General features: G+C 36.7%; 1 protein-coding gene across 1 annotated transcript in view; it reads left to right on the forward strand.

The window, feature by feature from the left end:
* The window catches only part of ARAP2 (ArfGAP with RhoGAP domain, ankyrin repeat and PH domain 2), a 626699-nt gene that overhangs the window by 312560 nt on the left and 288792 nt on the right, over positions 1-25347 (forward strand). The window contains exon 17 of the mRNA XM_053704072.1: positions 18554-18656. Within this exon, the coding sequence (XP_053560047.1) occupies positions 18554-18656 (103 nt within the window). The remainder of the gene's footprint in view (positions 1-18553; positions 18657-25347) is intronic.

Here is a 25347-nt window from a genome sequence, read left to right on the forward strand (position 1 = left end):
CAAACAGCGGCTTGTGCATGCAATATGGTGTTTTTAAGCTCCATATCACACACAATTCAAGCACTGTTTTGACGTGCTTGTGCACGCTTGCCCCATAGACATCAATGGGGAGAGCGGGTCAAAAAAAGTCTAACACCTGTGATCGTGGAAAGAAAAGCAGTCCCATTGATGTCTATGGGGAAAAAAAACTAACATTTAAACCTAACACCCTAGCATAAACCCTAAGTCTAAACAACCCTAATCTGCCGCCCGACATCGCCGACACCTACATAAATTTATTAAGCCCTAATCTGCCGTCCTGACATCACCGCCACCTACCTACAGTTATTAACCCCTAATCTGCCGCTCCATCGCCGCCACTATATTAAAGTTATTAACCCCTACTCTGCCACTCCCTGACATTGCCGCCACTAAATAAAGGTATTAACCCCTAAACCTCTGGCCTCCCACATAACTACCACTAAATAAACCTATTAACCTCTAAACCACCAGTCCCCCACATCACAACAACCTAAATTAAACTATATTAACCCCTAAACCTAACTCTAACGTAACCCTAAGCCTAACCCTAACCATAACCCTAACGTAACCCTAACACCCCCTAACTTTAACATAATTAAAATATAGCTAAATTAAGCTTACAATTATTAACTACATAATTACTATTTAAAACTAAATGCATACTTACCTGTGAAATAAAACCTAGGCTAGCTACAATATAACTAATAGTAAGTTTGTATTTATTTTAACTAGGTAGACTAGTTAGTAAACAGTTATTAACTATTGCTAACTACCTAGATAAAATACATACAAACTTACCTGTCAAAAAAACCCTAAGCTGCCTTATACTAAAACCTAACATTACAAAAAATAAAAAACACTAAAATTATAAAAAAATAAAAAAACTACCATTACAAAAAATAACAAACGAAATTATCCAAAACAATAAAAATGATTTCTATTCTAATACCGTTAAAAAATAAAAAACACCCCAAAATAAAAAAAACCCTAATCTATAATAAACTACCTAGGGCCATTAAAAAAGCCTTTTAGGGGTCCTTAAAAGGGCCTTTTGTAGGGCATTGTCCTAATTTTAACAGCTCTTTTGCTACAAAACAAAACAAACACCGCCTAACAGTATACAAACCCCCACCCCCCAAACCCATAAAATAAAAATAAAGTAAAACCTAATCTACCCATTTCAAAAGGGCTTTTGTATGGGCATTGTACTTAAAAGGGCACTTAGCTCTTTTGCTGCCCAAGCTCTAATCTAAAAATAGAAACCCACCCAAAACTAAAAAAATACATTACACAAAGTAGCAAACAAATTATAAAAATAATAAAAATTATTCCTTTTCTAATACACATTTTTTTAAAAAACACCCTAAAATAAAAAAAAAACTAATCTAGAATAAACTACCAAGAACCTGAAAAAAACATACAAAGACCCACTAACATTACAAACCCCACACCCCCAAAACCCACAAAAATATAAAAAAAAAACTAACTAACTAAATCTAAAACACCTAAGCTATCCATTGCCCTGAGAAGGGCATTTGTATGGGCATTGCCCTTAAAAGGGCATTTAGCTCTTTTGCTGTCCAAACCCTAATCTAAATAAAAAAGCACCCAAAAAACCCTTAAAAAAACCTAACACTAACCCCTGACGATCCACTTACAGTTTTTGAAGTCCCGCTTGAACGATCTTCATCCAGGTGGCGAGAAGTCTTCATCCAGATGGCCTCTTCTATCTTCATCCAGGCGGCGAAGTCCTCATCCAGGTGGGGAGAAGTCTTCATCCAGATGGCCTCTTCTATCTTCATTCAGGGGGCATCTTCTATCTTGATCCCGGTGGTGCGAAGCGGGTCCATCCTAAATACATCTCACGTGGAGCATCCTCTTCATACGGTCGCCACCGTACACTGAATCTTCAATGCAAGGGAGCTGTTTTAAAATGGCGTCCCCTGCATTCCTATTTTCCTGAAAATCAGCCAATAGGATTTAAGCAGCTCTCATTCTATTGGATAATTCATCATCCAATAGAATGAGAGCTGATTAAATCCAATTGGCTGATTTGAACAGCCAATAGGATTTTAGCAGCTCTAATTCCTATTGGCTGATTCAAATTTTTCAGCCAATAGCAATTCAAGGGACGCCATTTTGAAACGGCTCCCTTGCATTGAAGATTCAGTGTACAGAGGCGACCATATGAAGAGGATGCTCCTCGCTGGATGTCTTCAGGATGGACCTGCTTCGCGTCGCCGGGATCAAGATAGGAGATGCCGGGATCAAGACAGAAGATGCCGTCTGGATGAAGATAGAAGAGGTCGCCTGGATGAAGACTTATCACCACCTGGATGAGGACTTTGCCAACTAGATGAAGATAGAAGAGGCCATCTGGATGAAGACTTCTCGCCGCCTGGATGAAGATCGTTCAAGCGAGACTTCAAAAATTGTAAGTGGATCGTCAGGGGTTAGGTTTTTTAAAGCTTTTTTTGTGTGGTTTTTTTTTTTTTTTTTATTAGGGTTTGGGCTATTCCTAAACAAGCTTTTAAGGGCACTGCCCATACAAATGCCCTTTTCAGGGCAATGGGTAGCTTAGGTTTTTGTTAGTGTTAGGTTTTTTTTATTTTGGGGGGATGATTGGGTGGTGGGTTTTACTGTTGGTTTTTTTTTCCAGGAAAAAGAGCTGTTTAACTTAGGGCAATGCCCTACAAAAGGTTCTTTTAAGGCCTATTGGTAGTTTATTGGATGCTAAGTTTTTTTTTATTTTGGGTGGGCGTTTTTATTTTTATAGGACTATTAGATTAGGTGTAATTCTTTTTTATTTTTGATCATTTTGTTTGTTATTTTTCATAATTTAGTGTTTGTTATTTTTTGTAATTTAGTCTTTTTTATTTTTTGTAATAAGAAAGTTTGTAATTTTTAGTGTTAGGATTTTTTAAATGTATATTTTAGTTTGATTTAATTGGTAGTTAGTTTAATTTTAGTTTAATAATTATATTAGTTTAATAGTTAGTTTAAAGTTAGTTCTTTTAATTTGACAGGTAAGTTTTAATTTAATTTAAGATAGGGAAATTGTAATTTTAATATAATGTGAGGGGGGCGTTAGGTTTAGGGGTGACTAGTTTAATTTAGTTTATTGCGATGTGGGGGGCTTTCAGTCTAGGGGTTAATAGTTTACTTTAGTATTTTTCATTGTGGGGGTCTTGTGGTTTAGTGGTTAATAGGTTTATTATAGTGGCGGTGGTGTAGGTTTTAATAACTCTAGTACAGTGGGGGCGATGTGGGCGGACGGCAGATTAGGGGTTAATAATATTTAAATAGTGTTTGCTATGAGGGAGGGCGTGGTTTAGGTGTTAATAACTTTATAATAATGGTGACAATGTCGGGGAGTGGCGGAATAGTGGTTAATAATTATTTTTAGTGGTGGCGATGTCGGGAGCAGCAGATTAGGGGTTAATAATTTTAATATAGTATTTGCGATGTGAGAGGGCCTCGGTTTAGGGGTTAATAGATCGTTTATGGGTGTTTAGTGTACTTTGTAGCAGTTTAGTTATGAGTTTTATGTTACAGTTTTGTAGCGTAAAATTCATAGCTACTGCTTTTAGATTGCTGAACAGATATTGTCGATATAGGCTGAAACGCTAGCTTTTTAGCCTCACCACAAAACTCATAATGGTAGCGCTATGGAAGTCCCATGAAAAAACATAATTTTTACGTGTGCGGGACTGACGTTGTGGTACAGGCTAAAAGGCTTGCGGTACAGCTATACCGACAAGACTTGTAATGGCTGCGGTGCTGTTTTAACGCTGAAATGGCCATTTTTTCAGCGTTAAAACATGAACGCAAAACTCGTAATCTAGGTGTTTGTGATTACACGACATTTCTGTTGTGTTGCTATAGAATGACATATTAGCCAAGCCTTAGGGCTCCATGTACTAAGCAGTCAGCGAGCTACCCGCAACAAATCTCGCGTCAAAACTCGCAAACTGATATGTACAAAGTCGTCAACTATGTTCAAACTCGCATCTTTAAAATTGCGAGCGTACTTATCCGCCAAACCTCGCTACCTCTCCATTTTTCACTGTAATTAGACACATTTGACCACCAACTCGCCAAAAACGAATGTACTAAAAAATCTATTTGTCCGCTCGCTACAATTTCCGCTCCCACCTCGTTATTTTTGCCTCGCCACCTTTTAGGTGGCGGGCAAGGTACAAAACAATAGGAAAGTCAATGTAGACGCCAGTCTAGACATATATAAAAGGCAGTAATATCAGCATTGTACAGCATAACTGGCGTCTAATTTGTCTCTCATTTCCATGTACATAAATTGCGCCAAATTTGTCGACTGTAATTAAAGAGTAATCTATATTTTAAATTTGTATTGTATAGTTGTCAATCTTTATAATTATTTTTATATTAATATTTATATATTATCAGATCCAGATGAAGCCATATCCAAATTGTAAATAAATATTACAAAAATAACGCTCTGTTATCACTCTTCAAAAATTTTTGAACAATAATAAAGTTGTTTAGATAAGTTGAACTTTTATAGGAGCAAAATTCTATTCCCGCGACTACTATGATGTTCGTGACACCTTGCATGTCACGTGTTAATAATTGGCCAGACAATTCAACTGAAAGTTAAGTACATCAGCTTAGTCGCGGCGAGCGAGGCGTCAAATTTATCAATAATCCGCCACTGCTCGCGGCGGGCTAGACTTGTCTATTTATTGGGGGATTATTAGTACATAGTGACAGCGGACACCATTTCGCCCGCGGCGAGTAACGGCGAGTTTATCCGCGTCTAAAATGACGGATGAATTGACGGCTTAGTACATGGAGCCCTTAATGGTTTTAAAACAAGTTAACATCCTTAACTATAACTCTTTTTAAAAAACCTGACTCCACCAATCACTCGCCTTTTTATGAGGACCCAATAATGGCTTGAGTCTGTAGACAATAAAAAAGTCACAGTCATTAATTTAGTATAATTTGAATTATTTTGCAGTTGCTATCTGTTAAAACCCAATATTTATAACACATTAGTCTTGATAAGTCAGCAGTGTACATTTTCAACTCTGAGAATCAGAAAATCTCCAAATTTCAGAGCTTAATTTACATGAAAAGGATTCAAAATAAATCATGAAAGTATATTGCAAAGTTGTTTTATTACACAGAGCTAAACATTTTATATTTAAATCTTATGGTATTTACTGACCCTTTTAATACATCTATGAGGAAATCTTCAAACTTAGTTATACAATTAAACATCAATTGAGGGCAAGTAATCACATATATGAGTATTGATTTAAAGAGCAATGTAAATATTAGCCAAAAAATAATGTTGATAAAATTTCAGGAATAGAGCAGGTTGTTATAAATGGACTCAAATTAGTTTCTTAATAAAATATTTGATTTAAAACACATAAAATATGTAGCAACCATATCCAAACATATTCGGCTAGATTACGAGTTTTTGTCGGTAATGGTGTGCGGTGCTAACAAGCCTTTTTTTCTTACCGCTCACTTAAGATAACGCTGGTATTGCGAGTTTTCTGCAAGCCGGCGTTAGCCTTGTTGGGAAATACAACAGCATGTACTATACCACATGTATGAACAACATTGATGCTGTAGATGGCGCTGTTCAGTTTAGATTGCTGATTGTTTATATCTGTAATCTTGTTCATTCTTTTATACAGGAAGGAAGTTGTTGTTTTAATCTCTATTGTGTTTTTCCTCCTCTGTGTGTGCTGACTATAGTTTTACAAGTCCTTTGGTATGTTCCAAATATTGCTGATGCATCTGTACAAGTAAAGCCTAATGCAGTTTTCTTTAAAAGCTTCCAGTGTCTTTTTGATACATACACCAACAGGTTATGGGCCCAGACACTGAAGAAAAAGAAACTACAAGTCAGTAAGTGTTGCATCTATGATCCAAGCAAATACTGTGTGAGGAAACAAGAGCTGCATCCAAATTACTGAAAGATGGCAAGTGGTTCAGATGTGAAATATGCAATAGCGAAATTAAATAATACCAACTACCAGCTGTGGAAGTTTAAGCTTGAAATGCTGTTATCCAAAGATGATTTATGGGAGGTGCTGGATACAAACAGACCCACTGATAATCCAGGGGAATGGGACAAGAAAAACAGACAAGCAAAAGCAGTTATAAGCCTGTTAGTGGAGGATGATCAACTCATTCACATAAGAAAAGAAAACACAGCTAAAGGTATGTGGACTGCACTACAAAAACTGCATGAGCGTTCAAACTTAAATAGTAAACTATATTTGCTGCGCAAACTATATAAGATGAGGCTGGAAAAAGGCCAGGAAATGTGTGAACATGTGAATGCTATGCTAGAGATTGTGGAACAGCTATGTGCAATTGGAGAAGAAATTAAAGACAATCATATAGTAGCATTGTTACTATGCAGCCTTCCAGAGTCATATAGTGCCCTTATCAATGCTCTAGAAACCAGACCTGAACAAGAACTAACACTAGAATATGCTAAGGGAAAACTAATTGATGAATATAATAGAAGAAAGGAAAACATGCATAGTGAAGAAAATGAGAGATCAGAGGTAGCTCTGAAGGCGCAAGAAGGCACAAAACAAAACAGAGAAACCAGAGTGTGTTTTCGCTGCAAAAAGGTCGGTCACCTGAAAAAGAACTGCTCAATCTGGAAAGCTGAGCAGCGAAGGTTAGAACCACCTACAAGAGAGAGAGCTAAGGCAGCCACAAAGCAAACTGCAGCTGCATCATGGAGCGGCAGCTTTAAAGTGACTCAGAATAGTACACCACATGGATGGTGCATTGACTCAGGGGCAACTAGTCACATGACAAGTGACGAGACATTCTTCACAGAAATTGATTTCAATACTAAAGATAAAGTCTTCCTAGCAAATGGGAAAAGTATTACAGCTGAAGGTAATGGTCAAGGGTTCCTGACTTGCATCACACCATCAGGAGGTAAGCAAAGCATTCTAGTAAAGAATGTTCTGTACGTCCCAAGTTTAGAAGGAAGCCTCCTATCAGTGAAAACTCTTGCTAACAATGGACTCACAGTTCAGTTCCAAGGCAATGAATGCACAATTCGAAACAGGAAACAAATCCTAGCAAAAGGAAGATTGAACGAACACCTGTACAAACTTATCACTGAAAGGAAGCAAGCCAAAACAGCCATTCATAATCCACACAACAAATGTATCCACCTGTGGCACAGGCGATTAGGGCATCGAAACCCAGAGGCCATAAAGGAACTTGCAAAGGAAGGTTTATCAGAAGACATGATAATTTTGCCTTGTGACATGCTCATGAAGTGCACATGTTGTATCAAAGCAAAGGCCACACGTACCCCACTTCCACAAGCCAGTCAAAGAAAAACCACTCACCCCATGGAACTCATACACAGTGACGTGTGTGGACCAATGAAAACCCCCACACCCGGCGGGAACAGATATTTACTGACTTTCATTGACGATTATTCCAGGTACACAACAACATATCTGATGAAGCACAAAAGTGAGACATCAGAGAAACTTCAAGAATTTATAGCTACATTCAGCAATAAATTTCAACGGAAACCAGGAACAATACGTACCGACAACGGAGGGGAATATATGAGTAAGGAAGTGGAGTCATACATGAAGAAACAAGGCATTATTCACCAAACGACTGTACCATACACTCCTGAGCAAAATGGTGTTGCAGAAAGGAAAAATCGCACCCTCATAGAAATGGCAAGATGCATGCTTTCAGACGCCAATTTACCTAACCAGTACTGGGGTGAAGCAATAATGACTGCAACATACTTACAGAACAGGCTACCATCAAAAACTATTGAGAGCACCCCATATGAAATGTGGAATGGATCAAAACCTAGTATGGGACATATTAGAGTGTTTGGATGTAAAGCATATGCCCATGTTCCAAGTGAGAAACGCTCCAAATTAGAGAACACAGCCATAGAAGGCATTCTTATGGGCTACAGTGAACAAAGTAAAGGCTATAGAATTCTTCATCCAAAGACCAACAAGATCACAATAAGCCGCAGTGTTTATTTTGATGAAAGTCAAACATCAGAAAAAATGTCCCTCGAAAGCCATAAAGAGAACCTCTCCACTGAATCAACAAGAGATGCTGACCAAAGTGAAGCTGTACAGGAGACAGAGCAAGAAGTGGAGCTCACAATAGAAAAAACAGCTACTCACAAACCAATAGAACCCACTGAACAACCAGAAATCAGAAAATCAACTCGGGTGACGAAAGGTATACCACCCCGCAAGCTGTCATACATCGCTAAGACACATGAAACACTCGAACCAACATCCTGGGAAGATATTGAAAAATTGCCAAAAAGGGAAGCCAACCAATGGAGAAAAGCAGCCGAAGAAGAAATAAAATCACTTCAGGAAAACAAAACCTGGACACTCACTGAGCTCCCCCCCGGTCGCAAAGCTATAGGAAGCAAATGGACTTTTAAAGTAAAATACGATGCAGAAGGAAATATCCACAGATACAAGGCAAGATTAGTTGCAAAGGGATATTCACAGAAATTTGGAGAAGATTATGATGAAACTTTTGCTCCAGTTGTAAAACACTCCACCATCAGAGCGCTCCTTAGCATTGCAGCCGGAAAGGGAATGCAAGTGAGGCACCTAGACGTCAAAACTGCTTTCCTATATGGAGACATCAAAGAGGATCTCTACATGGAACAGCCACCTGGATTTGAGAGGGAACCGAACCTTGTATGCAAACTTCAAAAGAGCATCTATGGACTAAAGCAAGCTGCGAGAATGTGGAATGAAAAAGTGAATGAAGTACTCATGAAACAAGGATTCTCAAAAAGCAAAGCAGATCCATGTCTATATTCAAGGCATCAAGAAAACAAATGGATATACATCCTAATTTATGTTGATGACATCATAACTTGTTTTGAACAAGAAGGGGACTGTGACCAAATAGTTCATATATTAAAACAGAACTTTGAGATTAAAGAACTAGGGAACATCACTTATTATTTAGGAATCCAAATAGAAAGGGAAGAGGATGGAAGCTATCTTCTTAACCAAAGTCAGAAAATTACAGAAATATTAGAGCAATTTCACATGCAAGATGCAAAAGAGGTGAAAACACCTATGGAACCAGATTACCTGAAAAACAACGGAATAGATAACTTGTTACCCAATAACGACAATTACCGCAGGGCAATTGGAAAATTGCTATACATTGCCACCGTGACAAGACCAGACATTGCCGCAGCAATAGGTATACTCTGTAGAAAAGTTGCGACACCATGTCAACGCGACTGGAATGCAGTAAAGAGGGTGATACAGTACCTAAAAGGAACAATTCGGATGAAGCTGCGACTGCCAGCAACATCAAACCCAAAACTAATTGGATATGTTGATGCTGATTGGGCCGGAGATACCACTGACCGCAAATCTACAAGTGGTTACATCTTCCAGTATGGAGAAGGAACAATAAGTTGGTCCAGTCGAAAACAAGCGACTGTTGCACTCTCTTCAACGGAAGCAGAATATATAGCAGCAGCACATGCATGTCAAGAAGCAATTTGGATTTGTCAACTTTTTCAAGACATGGGACTGGATGTGTCTAAACCCATACCAATTCTTGAAGACAACCAAGGGTGTATAAAGTTGACACAATCAGAAAGAGTGAATCCTCGAACCAAGCACATTGATGTAAAATATCATTTACTCAGGGACATGCAAGAACAAGGTATTATTGACATTCAATACTGCCCATCGGAAGAGATGACTGCAGACGCACTCACAAAGCCGTTGCCAAAGGAACGGCATTGTTTTCTTCAAAAGAAACTGAATGTTGTGTAATTATGTACATGCCGTTGAGAAGGGGTGTTGGGAAATACAACAGCATGTACTATACCACATGTATGAACAACATTGATGCTGTAGATGGCGCTGTTCAGTTTAGATTGCTGATTGTTTATATCTGTAATCTTGTTCATTCTTTTATACAGGAAGGAAGTTGTTGTTTTAATCTCTATTGTGTTTTTCCTCCTCTGTGTGTGCTGACTATAGTTTTACAAGTCCTTTGGTATGTTCCAAATATTGCTGATGCATCTGTACAAGTAAAGCCTAATGCAGTTTTCTTTAAAAGCTTCCAGTGTCTTTTTGATACATACACCAACAAGCCTCAGAGAAGTGAGCGGAGAGCAAAATTTAGCTCCACATCTCACTGTAATACCAGTGCTGCTTACGGTAGCGGTAAGCTGGCTAAACGTGCTCGTGTATGATTTCCCCATAGGAAACAATAGGGCTGAGCTGGCTGAAAAAAAACAAAAAAGCAGTGTTCAGCTCCTAACGCAGCCCCATTGTTTCCTATGGGGAAAGTAAATTTATGTCTACACCTAACACCCTAAAATGAACCCCGAGTCTAAACACCCCTAATCTTACACTTATTAACCCCTAATCTGCTGTCCCCGACATCGTCGCCACCTGCATTATATTATTAACCCCTAATCTGCCGCTTCGGACACCGCAGCCACCTACATTATACTAATGAACCTCTAATCTACTGCCCCAAACATCGCCAAACCCTACATTATATTTATTAACCCCTAACCTGCCCCCCCCAACGTCGCCGCAACTATATTAAATTTATTAACCCCTAATCTGCCGCCGCCAACGTCGCCGCCACTATAATACATTTATTAATCCCTAAACCGAAGTCTAACCCTAACCCCCCCTAACTTAAATATAATTTAGATACATCTAAATAAATTATTCCTATTTAAAACTAAATACTAACCTGTAAAATAAACCCTAAGCAAGCTACAATACAACTAATGGTTACATTGTACCTATCTCAGGATTTATTTTTATTTTATAGAGGATGAAATGAGGGTGTAATACACATCAATGTGTATTACTGCCCTTAGGGGGCGCCTCCTATAGCCTAACAACTAAACATATGTTCAAACAATATCAGTTAACTAAATTAATACTTATAAGAGATATATATATACAGAAACATACATATATATAAAAGTGTACCAACATAAAGTCCAGTAAGTGATATAGATATAGTCCCAATCAGTGGTAAGTCCAAAAAAAACAGTAGTAGGCAGCTCTCGGTCTTAGGATGGTCTTCCTGAAAGATGGGTAACTAGAAAAAAAGAAAACACAGAGGCGCCAAACATGGCCTAGTATAGCCAGATACCAGATATAACAATTAACAGGGTAGCAATTGGATACTCACAAAGGAGACGCACCCAATGGTGCTATTGAAGCAGACTGGAGCCTCTCAGTGGTCCAGCTCACTGATGTGTCTCACGTATCAGTTGTGGTCCTTGGTGATGGTGATTAACAGGTTCCTGAGTGAACAAAAAATATGCAAACCATAGCCCAGTAACGTTTGTACAAGTGAATGGCAATCTGAGCAATCCTACTTACAAGATCCAAAGCACCTGCAGGTGCATACACTGCAAACTGGAACCAAACAGTCGCCCAGTAGACTGATCCCTCCAGGTGAAAGCAGATTAACTCTCAGGTGCCAATCAAAGTTTGAGCAGCATGTAAATGATATAAAGATTGTCCAAAAAGCAAGTGTATTTCTGTAAAAATCTTTATTAAAATGCGACGCATTTCTCAGCTATAACAAGCTGTTTCATCAGGCTAAAAAATAATTTTTTAGCCTGATGAAACAGCTTGTTATAGCTGAGAAATGCGTCGCATTTTAATAAAGATTTTTACAGAAATACACTTGCTTTTTGGACAATCTTTATATCATTTACATGCTGCTCAAACTTTGATTGGCACCTGAGAGTTAATCTGCTTTCACCTGGAGGGATCAGTCTACTGGGCGACTGTTTGGTTCCAGTTTGCAGTGTATGCACCTGCAGGTGCTTTGGATCTTGTAAGTAGGATTGCTCAGATTGCCATTCACTTGTACAAACGTTACTGGGCTATGGTTTGCATATTTTTTGTTCACTCAGGAACCTGTTAATCCCCATCACCAAGGACCACAACTGATACGTGAGACACATCAGTGAGCTGGACCACTGAGAGGCTCCAGTCTGCTTCAATAGCACCATTGGGTGCGTCTCCTTTGTGAGTATCCAATTGCTACCCTGTTAATTGTTATATCTGGTATCTGGCTATACTAGGCCATGTTTGGCGCCTCTGTGTTTTCTTTTTTTCTTTTATTTTTATTTTACAGACAAGTTTGTATTTATTTTAACTAGGTACTATAGTTATTAAATAGTTATTAACTATTTAATAACGACCTATCTAAAATAAGTAAAAATTTACCTGTAAAATAAACCCTAACCTAAGTTACAATTACACCTAACACTACACTATCATTAAATTAATTACATAAAATACCTACAATTAATTACAATTAAATTAAATAAACTAAATTACGAAAAACAACAAACACTAAATTACAGAAAATAAAAAAGAAATTACAGATATTTTAAACTAATTACACCTAATCTAATCCCCCTAACAAAATAAAAAGCCCCCCCAAAATAAAAAAATCCCTACCCTATACTAAATTACAAATAGCCCTTAAAAGGGCCTTTTGCAGGGCATTGCCCCAAAGTAATCAGCTCTTTTACCTGTAAAAAAAATACAATACCCCCCCAACATTAAAACCCACCACCCACACACCCAACCCTACTCTAAAACCCACCCAATCCCCCCTTAATAAAACCTAACACTAACCCCTTGAAGATCACCCTACCTTGAGACATCTTCACCCAGCCGGGCACAAGTGGACCTCCAGAGGGGCAGAAGTCTTCATCCGATCCAGCCAGAAGAGGACATCCAGACCGGCAGAAGTCTTCATCCAGGCGGCATCTTCTATCTTCTTCCATCCGGAGCGGAGCGGGTCCATCTTGAAGACATCTGACGCGGAGCATCCTCTTCCATCCGACGGCGACTGAAGAATGAAGGTTCCTTTAAGTGACGTCATCCAAGATGGTGTCCCTTCAATTCCGATTGGCTGATAGAATCCAATCAGCCAATAGGATTGAGCTTGCATTATATTGGCTGTTCCAACCAGCCAATAGAATGCAAGCTCAATTCTATTGGCTGATTGCATCAGCCAATAGGATTTTTCCTACCCTAATTCTGATTGGCTGATAGGATTCTATCAGCCAATCGGAATTGAAGGGATGCCATCTTGAATGACGTCACATAAAGGAACCTTCATTCTTCAGTCGCCGTCGGATGGAAAAGGATGCTCCGCGTCGGATGTCTTCAAGATGGACCTGCTCCGCTCCGGATGGAAGAACATAGAAGATGCCGTCTGGATGAAGACTTCTGCCGGTCTGGATGTCCTCTTCTGGCCGGATCGGATGAAGACTTCTGCTCCTCTGGAGGTCCACTTGTGCAGGGCTGGGTGAAGACGTCTCAAGGTAGGGTGATCTTCAAGGGGTTAGTGTTAGGTTTTATTAAGGGGGGATTGGGTGGATTTTAGAGTAGGGTTGGGTGTGTGGGTGGTGGGTTTTAATGTTGGGGGGGTATTGTAATTTTTTTTACAGGTAAAAGAGCTGATTACTTTGGGGCAATGCCCCGCAAAAGGCCCTTTTAAGGGCTATTTGTAATTTAGTGTAGGGTAGGGATTTTTTTTTATTTTGGGGGGCTTTTTTATTTTATTAGGGGGATTAGATTAGGTGTAATTAGTTTAAAAATTTGTAATTGTTTTTTTTCTGTAATTTAGTGTTTGTTGTTTTTCATAATTTTGTTTATTTAATTTAATTGTAATTAATTGTAGGTATTTTATGTAATTAATTTAATGATAGTGTAGTATTAGGTGTAATTGTAACTTAGGTTAGGGTTTATTTTACAGGTAAATTTGGACTTATTTTAGCTAGGTTAATAACTATTTAATTACAATTGTACCTAGTTAAAATAAATACAAACTTGCCTGTAAAATAAAAATAAACCCCGAGATAGCTACAATGTAACTATTAGTTATATTGTAGCTATCTTAAGGTTTATTTTACAGGTAAGTATTTAGTTTTAAATAGGAATAATTTTATTTAGATGTATTTAAATTATATTTAAGTTAGGGGGGGTTAGGGTTAGGGTTAGACTTAGGTTTAGGGGTTAATACATTTAATATAGTAGTGGCGACGTTGGGGGCAGATTAGGGGTTAATAAATGTAGTTAGGTGTCGGCGATGTTAGGGCCGGCAGATTAGGGGTTAATAATATTTAACTAGTGTTTGCGAGGCGGGAGTGTGGCGGTTTAGGGGTTAATACATTTATTACAGTGGCGGCGATATACGGTCGGCAGATTAGGGGTTAAATTATTTTATTTTAGTGTTTGTGATGTGGGGGGCCTCGGTTTAGGGGTTAATAGGTAGTTTATGGGTGTTAGTGTACTTTATAGCACTTTAGTTAAGAGTTTTATGTTACGGCATTAGCCCATAAAACTCTTAACTACTGACTTTTAAATGCGGTAGGAGTCTTGGAGGTAGAGGGTGTACCACTCACTTTTTCAAGCGATCGTAATACCGGCGTTAGGAAAATCCCATAAAAAAGATAGGATACGCAATTGACGTCAGGGGATTTGCGGTATGCTAAAATCGCATACCGGACCCCTTAACGCTGCTTTTTAAGGCTAACGCCAAACTCGTAATCTAGGCGATAGCTTTCTGTAAAATTATCATATGTTTTCTATAACATTTTAAAGAAATTACCACCTCATATTTCCTTAGCATCAACACTTTCAATTGTATGAAGAAAAACTGAACTATGCAAATCCATTTGAAAAGCTAAGCTGACTGCTATTTAAAAAAAATCAGAGTCACTAACAAATGCAGTAATTGCATTACTGTTTTTGTTTGCCTCTAATTATTTTTTTTCTTAAACCATAAAGAAATGTTGGCATTATTACTTTTAATTTTTCTTTTACAGTAAGCTTAATTTGATTCCATTTAATCTACATTGCATATCACTCAGCCATATTACATTCTTTAACAAGATTTTATATTGTACCAATAAACTCATGAAGTTTATAGGTGCTAATAAAAGTATAATATGTTCTCATAAAATTGTAATAATAAAACTGAACTTTTAAGAATAAGCTTTAAACATTTGCTTTGCTGCATTGCGTAACTCATTTTCCATTACAAAACCCTCAATCTCTCTGACTATAAAGAAGCTATTATGTCGAATCCCACTATTTAATTAATTGTACAATAACAAAAGATTCTCCAAGTTAACCCTTAATAATTTCAGATGCAATTAAAATCAGCTTCTATTATATTGTTTACGTTTACATGCCCCAAGCTTGGTAACCACAGTCTTATCATTAAACTTTGAACTTTATTATGATCAAAATATTCCGGTTCTGTTTCAAATTGCTCTCTTAAAATTCCACACAGGTATGGAATTATCTCAGTGTAGTAAAATAAATATGTCATGCATAGGGAAAAATAATATTTGCTCCTACTGAAACCCCAGAATAATGGAAATTCATGAATGCTCAAAACTTGCAAAATGCATATCTTTAATTAATCAAAGTAAAACTCTAAACTTTAGAAAGCCTTTAATGATGTCAGTACAGAAAATCTGTCTTTCATCTGTCTCATTTTATCTTCTTAAAATAATTTTCAATTATTAAATAAACTTGGTATCAATTTTCTTCAATTGATTGTCTGTATACATGGTGTACCAGAACTTATTATGTTAAAGGAACAGTCAAGTCCAAAAAAATTGTTAATGATTCAAATAGGGCATGTAATTTTAAACAACTTTACAATTTACTTTTATCCTCAATTTTGCTTTGTTCTCTTGGTATTCTTAGTTGAAAGCTAAACCTAGGAGGTTCATATGCTAATTTCTTAGACCTTGAAGGCCGCCTCTAATCTAAACGCATTTTTACAGTTTTTCACCACTAGAGGGTGTTAGTTTATGTGTTTCATATAGATAATATTGAGCTCATTCACGTAAATTTACAGAGGAGTGAGCACTGATTGGCTAAAATGCAAGTCTGTCTAAAGAACTGAAATAAGGGGGCAGTCTGCAGAGGCAAGGTAATTAAATAGGTAAAGTGTGTATTATTATAATTGTGTTGGTTATGCAAAACTGGGGAATGGGTAATAAAGGGATTATCTATCTTTTAAAAAAACAATTCTGGTGTTGACTGTCCCTTTTAAATCATAAAACAGAGTTTGTTTCTAAGCTTTGAAGAACTTTGCTTAAGAGCTTAGGAATCAAACTCCATTATCTTCAGTGCACCTCCCTGAATTACTCGTTCAAAAATAGACCCATCAAGGCATTTAGAAGTACTTCCCCATTTATTCTAAATAAGAAAAAGATAATGGTCATCCTTGCTGTAGAGGTTGAGTTGGACCTTTAATGATTTATAAGTCCCTTCTTATCACTGTTTTATGCTGTCTTGAGGTATCAACCTAATATGTTATCACACATTTATGCCAGTAAATTTAAAAAAAAATCAATATATACGAGCTATTGGCTGATTGTGTGTGCCTAGCCATGGATCCTCCAAAGATATTTTTGCTCCTCAGAAGTATTGACGGTAATGCTTAGTAATGTTAATTCAAGAGTGAATCCAAGGATCACATAAGCTATCCAAACACTCTGGCTTTGCTTGGGTATAAACTATAAGAAAGACATTACTTTAAAGAAAATTTGCAAAGAAACAATTATTGAACAAACATACCAATACCAAGCATGACGTGTTGTATTTAATATGCTTAGGTTTGCTATATTTTTTTATTATTATTTTTTTTAATCACAGAACCAGAGCAGTTTTACCTTTTTCTAAATGAGTTATTGCATTAAAGGGACACTGAACCCAATTTTTTTTTATCTTTAATGATTCAGATAGAGCATGCAATTTTAAGCAACTTTCTAATTTACTCCTATTGTCATTTTTCTTTATTCTCTTGTTATCTTTATTTAAAAAGCAGGAATGTAAAGCTTAAGAGCCGGACCATTTTTGGTTGAACCTGGGTTGTGCTTCCTTATTGGTTTGCTAAATGTAGCCACACAATAAGCAAGCACTATCCAAGGTGTTGAACCTAAAATGGGCTAGCTCTTAAGCTTTAAATTCCTATTTTTTTTTTAAATAAAGATAGCAAGAGAATGAAGCAAAAATGATAGTCGGAGTAAATTAGAAAGTTGCTTAAAATTGCATGCTCTACCTGAATCATTAAAGCAAAAAAATTGATTTAGGGTCCCTTTAAGTTTAATGATGAGGGGAAAAAATAATAAAAAATTAGATGTTCGAATGTTTAATATGTTAGCATTATTATTTTACCCAATGCAAACATTTTTAAGCCTTCTCTGTTTAAAATAAAAAAATGCTATTTTTATTCCCTTTTAATACTCTGTAACAATGTTCAGTCATTTCCAGCAGCAGGAATAAATGAGTCTACTGTAATATGAGCTACATCTTAAAAGGGCAACAATCAAAATCATTTTCTGTTAATGGTCACAATATACTTGTGTTTTTAGGAGAGAAATGAGCTGTACTTTTGCATAAAATGTGTAGCTTTTATCATGATCAGTGGAACACATTAGGGGTGTTCATTTAGCTCATACAATTTTGGCTTACAGGTCTTTTAATACGTAAAGTGAGGTTTTTTTTTAAACAAAAGGTAATAGCTACTATTGCAGAAAATGTCAAACTGTAGATTTAATCCAAGGTGCTTGCTCAAAGAAAAAGCTTAATGTATCATACTACACAAACCAATCTGCTTTTCTATACAATCTGATTTTCTATAAAATAAAATACAGTTTTTGTAACAATGCATAGTGTCCCATGTTTTAAATTACATCTATAAACAGTTAAATGGTTTCCATTCCTGATATTATTTATTTGATATTTCACTGTCTATTACATGGAGTTTAAACTCTTTGATAATGCTCTACTACAAAGCTTGGTTGGAAATTAATCACATTAATCTTTATTGCTTTTTTTATTCCTTTCTTGTTCTTTCATATAAGACTAAATATATATTTTGATTCATTTAAGAAACTCCAATTATCATTACAGTGAAGATAACTGCTTCTAATAATTTAAATTATTTAAAGGTGATGTGCCAGTAAAGCTAAGTTTATGGACGCAATATAAGTATACTAATATTTAAAACCTACTTTTATGACTTTAGGAAGTAAGCAATAAATCTTTAAAATAACCACACAAAAATGAATTGCTAGGGGAAATAAAATAAAAAAAGCTGAATAACCACTGTTCTGATTGATTATTTATAAGAAAACTACATAATGATACTTTAGGAAGAAGTTGGTATAATTGTGTATTGTGTTGTGTTAAAATAATAAGACAGAAAAATTATGTTTTCTCAAATAACTGGAGCAAATACTAAAACAGCCTATAAACATGACAGCTTTAAAGGTTTCAATTTATCATTTGTTATTAGCCTTTTTCTTCGATAACCGAAATGAATAAATATTCCACTATGGTATGAAATATCATATGCTTTTGAAGGAAATTAAGCCTCTGGCTATGTTAAATTATAAAATATAAATACATTTTTCTCATGGTTGCTCTAGGGGCATCTTTACCTTTGAGATCTACTTACTGTCAGAACGTATGTTTCTTTTTGGAGCTGAAAACGCAGAATCTCATAGAGAATGGACAAAGGCAATTGTAAAGGTAATGCTGATAATTATCTGGAAAAGTTAAATCCATTGCATAAGCATTAAATAAATTGTCACTGTTATTTCCATGTTCTCAAAGGAACCTTTTCAAAAGGGCTTTATTCTTTAGTTTTTCTTCCATTATCCATAATATATGATGTGAAAACTGTTGTAATATGTTACGCATTAAAAAGATGGACTTATTTTCTACACTAATATTTTCTTGCTTGTTAGTGTCATATCTTTTGTTTTATTTTTATGATGCTTTGTATTTTGTTGTGCTTTTATTTTGTGGGTTAAAAAATCTCATTAATTAGTAGTTACTCCTTAAAAAAAAAAAGAAAATTATAATATCTTTATTGAGGAAACAAAGCAATTTATTACATAATTATCAGTAAGAAAGACCATGAATGATAGGAATATACAAGCATACATATTACATATTATAAATTTTGGATCACAGAGATAAAATTTATATATTACAAAATGCAACATTTGCTTAATTTTTTTATTTAAAAAAGACAGAAAGAATAGAACAAATTAATGAAAATATAAAATTCCTAAGCAGATATAAATTATTTTTATTAAGCAGCCAGGCTGCAAGTTAGGTATAATGGTCTTCCTATTTGATAAGAATGATTTTCTATGGGAGGTGTTTGAGGGAAGGTGGGGGTTTAAGCATGGTTCAGCATGGGTGGGTCTCTACACTAAGGCATATTGGTTTGGAAGGGAGAGGAAGGAATGGGTTCCTACTCTACAGAAAAAATATCAATTGGAGGGGGTGTTGGATCAATACAGATGCTACAGAAAAAGTAAAATAAATAAAAACAAAACAATCATTTGTTACTGGAAGACTGCCTGCCATTAACAAACATGGCAGGAAACAGTGGGAAATAGGCGGGTTAGATAGCTGTTTGGGTGGATCATGGAAGTGGTAGGGGGATAAGGGATCCCTAGAGTACAGAAAATAATAAATACATTTTTTTGTTGTTTTTGTTTTAAAGAAAAGCCCTAAACTGCATACTGGCAGGCTGGCTGCCAGAACATAAGATGGTGGTGACCAGTGGTGGGGGGAGGGAGCTGTTTAGGAGGGATCAGGGGGTGGAAGGTGTGAGGTGGGAGAGAAATACATACACTACAGCAAATATTAACCTTACAAGCTTAGCTAACTGATTAACCCATAGTGGCCTTCTAATTACAAATAAAACAGTGGCAAATCCATACATGTCTGCTATTTCTGAACATTTCAGTGAGAAATCCAAACTTTGTGAAAAAGTTAAAAAAGTGTTTTCTATGATCATGATGTCTAAATACTCTTGCAACTCCAATTAAATTCAAATTGCACTTCCATGATCAACAGATTGCATTTTTAGATCTTAGAATGTATAAAAGGGCACATTTTCTTTCTACTTCTCTTTCTACTAAATCCACAGATTGCAATGCATTACTACATGCCACAAGCAATCATTCGCCACACACGATTAAAGCTATTATTAAGTCACTGATTACATGTGTAATATGCAATAAAAATGAGGATAAGAACAGAATGAAACAGATGACTCAGATGGCCAACAAGTTTATACAACAGGGCTAACATCCAAAAATGGTGAGTGAGGTAATACAAGAATTAACTGGAGTTACTCAGTAAACTATCCTCAATAAGAATAAACAAAAGACACAAAAATGCCTAACTTTTACTACTACATTCAATAAAGATAAATTTGGAATATCAAATTTTCTACATAATAGATATGATACTATAAAAAACAGACCCACAATTACCTTTTGGAACTTTGATTCCGCATGTGTTGGATACAAAAGAGGTAGAAGTTTACATGACTTACTAATGATTACAGATCCTGTGCAATGCTACAAAATGGAACATTAGCTAAGGACAGGCAAAATAGGATGTTTTCGATGTAGGGGTTGTACAACCTGTAATGGTATGATACAAAGCAGTACATGCTGCCACCCACATACAAATCAACAATACAAGATCAAACACTGCATTACATGTACTACCAACTACATCATTTATCTGCTTAGCTGTTGCTGTGGCTGTGGCTGTTTTTATGTTGGAAAAATGCCTGATAATGCCAGGATCAAAATGGCTAATCATAGAGCGGCAATAAGAGCTGCATTGAAGGCACATTCTAGCAAAAAACAACTTTCTCACGGCAGGACATACAGTGGACGACATGAGATTTGTGCTTATTGACCACGTATCTCCCTGAGAAAAGGGAGTGATCGAAATAACCAGCTTCTATTCCTTGAGTCTGAATGGATACACCACCTGGACACACTAAATCCTAGAGGGCTCAATATGTCCAACGATTGGCACTGTTTCCTGAGATATGTTTTATCTCCAATTCGGGTTGTGGGGAGATCACACATTGGTCAGGGATCATGGCTAGTGTTATATCTCTGAGAGGACACACTGGTACATCTGAGAACTATCGGGTGTCCTGAATACACCTCCCTGATCACTAATGAGATTTCTGAAATTGATGGGTGCAATAAAATGTTGTTGTTTTTTTAAATGTTAATAAATGTTGGATAGCCCTTACTAAGAAATTGTATACAGCAAAGGCGAGTGACATAGATGAGCAAACCAGTTGAAGCCAGTGTTGATCCTTTTTGATTGCCATTTGACACAAATAACTTGTAATCATAGGTGAGGTTACTTGCAACCTATGTAAGGTTGGCACAAGAAACAATCACCTAGATTACGAGTTGTGTGTTACGGTTTTAATGCTGAAAAATTAGCAATTTCAGGGTAAGAACAGTAACGCAGCCATTACGAGTTGTGTCGGTATAGCTATACTGCAAGCATTTTAACCTGTAACGCAACGTCAATCCCACACTCAAAAAAATGATGTTTTGATTCTTGAAATTCAAATCAGCTAATAGGATGAGAGCTACTGAAATCCTATTGGCTGCTGAAAACAGCCAATAGGATGAGAGCTAATGAAATTCTATTGGCTATTCAAATCAGCCAATAGAATTTCAGTAGCTCTCATCCTATTGGCTGATTTGAATTTCAAGAATTAAATCAGCCAATAGGAATGCAAGGGAAGCCATTTTGAAAAGGCTCCCTTGCATTGAAGATCCAGTGTACGGCGGTAACCGTATGAAGAGGACGCTCCATGCCAGATGTCTTCAAGGATAGATCCGCTCCGTGCCACAGGGATGAAGATAGAATATGCCGCAGGGATGAAGACTTCTCGCCACCTGGATGAAGACTTCTCACCACCTGGATGAAGACTTCTCGCCGCTGGATGATGATGGATGTCCAGACTTCAGAAACTGTGAGTGGATCTTCAGGGGGTAGTGTTAGGGGTTTTTTTGAAAATTTTTGGGTGGGTTTTTTTGTTTTAGATTAGGGTTTTGGGCTTTAGGTAAAAGAGCTAAATGCCCTTTTCAGGGCAAAGAGCTAATTTCCTTAGGGCAATGCCCTATAAAAGGCCTTTAAAGGGCTATCGGTAGTTTATTGTAGGCTAGGGTTTTTTTATTTTATTTTTCTAGGGCTATTAGATTAGGTGTAATTGTTTTTATTTTTTAAATTTCGTTTGTTATTTTTTGTAATTTAGTGTGTTATTTTTCGTAAATTAGTATTTTTTATTTTTTAAAATTTTAAACTTAAATTTTTTTAGTAGTGTTAGGTTTTTTTAATGTGTAATTTAGTTTTTTTAATTGGTAGTTATTTTAATTTTAGTATAATAGTTTAGTATAATAGTTATGTTAGGTTAATTGTTAGTTTAAACTTAGTTTTTTTTAATCTTACATGTACATTTTATTTATTTTAAGATAGGGATGTTGTAATTTTAATCTAAAGTTAGGAGGTTATTAGGTTTGGCGGTTAATAGTTTAATTAAGTTTTTTGCGATGTGGGGGGCTGGCGGTATCGGTGTTAATAGGTTTATTTAGTGGCGGTGATGTGGGAGGCCAGAGGTTTAGGGGTTAATACATTTATTATAGTGGCAACGTTGTCGGGAGCGGCAGAATAGGGGTGAATAACTTTTATTAGTGGCTGCGATGTCATGGAGTGGCGGAATAGGGGTTAATAACTTTTATTAGTGGCAGCGATGTCGTGAGTGGCAGATTAAGGGCTAATTACTTTATTTTGGTGTTTAAACTTGGGGATTATGTTAGGGTATTAAATTTAAACATAACTTTTTTCCCCATAGACATCAATGGGGTTGCGTTATGGAGCTCTTCATTCTGCGCTTCAGGTGTTTTTTTCTAACACTCTCTCACCATTGTTGTATATAGGGAAAGCGTGCAGGAGCACGTCAAAACAGCCCTTGGATTTTGTGCGGTATGGAGCTTAAAGGGACAGTATACTGTAAAATAGTTTTTCCCTTAATGTGTTTACAATTGCTTTTTTACCAACTGCAGAGTAAAAAATGTATGAAAATTAGCTTTTTAAGGTTTATTTGTGTATATTAAAGCTCTGATTTTGTGTTTTGAAGCCACAGCCTAATAAAATAGGTTGAGCTTGTAGGTATAATCAGATCTCATTACTGTATCACATTGTGCACATATACCTGCTTCTTTATCGTATATCTGTCCTTAAAACAATCACTAATACTTTGAGAGAACAATGGAAAATCAACATTTTATTACCTTATCTCTGCTTTATCACACTGGGAGTGTAATTTCTTCTCCTGGCTGTGTTTACAAAGATTATCTATAGCTGGTACGCGCGGCCACAAACTTTCAGAATAGGTGGGGATACCACATGCTAAATTAACAATTTCAAATGCCAATATAAGGGTAAAGGAGCTACTTGTAAACAATTTAATACACTCCAGCAGGTAAAGTGGATCATTGGGAACAAATTAAAGGGGAGAAATTTTTTGAGTAAACTGTCCCTTTAAAGCAACCATATCACACGCACAAAGAGGCTTTTCAGAAACTCATAAATGGCAGTGAATGTAATTAATGAGCAATCAGACTAACAGAAAATGCTATATAGCTATTCTAATATCTTGGACCAATGTGTCAATTATGGATGTGTTGATTAAGATTAATGATCGAGAAGGCGTAGCTTTCCTAATAAGTTATAACACACATAGCCTGATATACTGTATATACCAGAGAAACATATACAGGGAGTGCAGAATTATTAGGCAAATTAGTATTTTGACCACATCATCCTCTTTATGCATGTTGTCTTACTCCAAGCTGTATACTACCAATTAAGCATATTAGGTGATGTGCATCTCTGTAATGAGAAGGGGTGTGGTCTAATGACATCAACACCCTATATCAGGTGTGCATAATTATTAGGCAACTTCCTTTCCTTTGGCAAAATGGGTCAAAAGAAGGACTTGACAGGCTCAGAAAAGTAAAAAATAGTGAGATATCTTGCAGAGGGATGCAGCACTCTTAAAATTGCAAAGCTTCTGAAGCGCGATCATCGAACAATCAAGCGTTTCATTCAAAATAGTCAACAGGGTCGCAAGAAGCATGTGGAAAAACCAAGGCGCAAAATAACTGCCCATGAACTGAGAAAAGTCAAGCGTGCAGCTGCCAAGATGCCACTTGCCACCAGTTTGGCCATATTTCAGAGCTGCAACATCACTGGAGTGCCCAAAAGCACAAGGTGCGCAATACTCAGAGACATGGCCAAGGTAAGAAAGGCTGAAAGACGACCACCACTGAACAAGACACACAAGCTGAAACGTCAAGACTGGGCCAAGAAATATCTCAAGACTGATTTTTCTAAGGTTTTATGGACTGATGAAATGAGAGTGAGTCTTGATGGGCCAGATGGATGGGCCAGTGGCTGGATTGGTAAAGGGCAGAGAGCTCCAGTCCGACTCAGACGCCAGCAAGGTGGAGGTGGAGTACTGGTTTGGGCTGGTATCATCAAAGATGAGCTTGTGGGGCCTTTTCGGGTTGAGGATGGAGTCAAGCTCAACTCCCAGTCCTACTGCCAGTTTCTGGAAGACACCTTCTTCAAGCAGTGGTACAGGAAGAAGTCTGCATCCTTCAAGAAAAACATGATTTTCATGCAGGACAATGCTCCATCACACGCGTCCAAGTACTCCACAGCGTGGCTGGCAAGAAAGGGTATAAAAGAAGAAAATCTAATGACATGGCCTCCTTGTTCACCTGATCTGAACACCATTGAGAACCTGTGGTCCATCATCAAATGTGAGATTTACAAGGAGGGAAAAGGGTACACCTCTCTGAACAGTGTCTGGGAGGCTGTGGTTGCTGCTGCACGCAATGTTGATGGTGAACAGATCAAAACACTGACAGAATCCATGGATGGCAGGCTTTTGAGTGTCCTTGCAAAGAAAGGTGGCTATATTGGTCACTGATTTGTTTTTGTTTTGTTTTTGAATGTCAGAAATGTATATTTGTGAATGTTGAGATGTTATATTGGTTTCACTGGTAAAAATAAATAATTGAAATGGGTATATATTTGTTTTTTGTTAAGTTGCCTAATAATTATGCACAGTAATAGTCACCTGCACACATAGATATCCCCCTAAAATAGCTATAACTAAAAACAAACTAAAAACTACTTCCAAAACTATTCAGCTTTGATATAAATGAGTTTTTTGGGTTCATTGAGAACATGGTTGTTGTTCAATAATAAAATTAATCCTCAAAAATACAACTTGCCTAATAATTCTGCACTCCCTGTACAAGTAATACTGTATGTATTGTACACATAACCTTTGATTTAATGG

The sequence above is a fragment of the Bombina bombina genome, chromosome 2 (assembly GCF_027579735.1).
Source record: "Bombina bombina isolate aBomBom1 chromosome 2, aBomBom1.pri, whole genome shotgun sequence".
NCBI classification, from domain to species: Eukaryota; Metazoa; Chordata; class Amphibia; order Anura; family Bombinatoridae; genus Bombina; species Bombina bombina.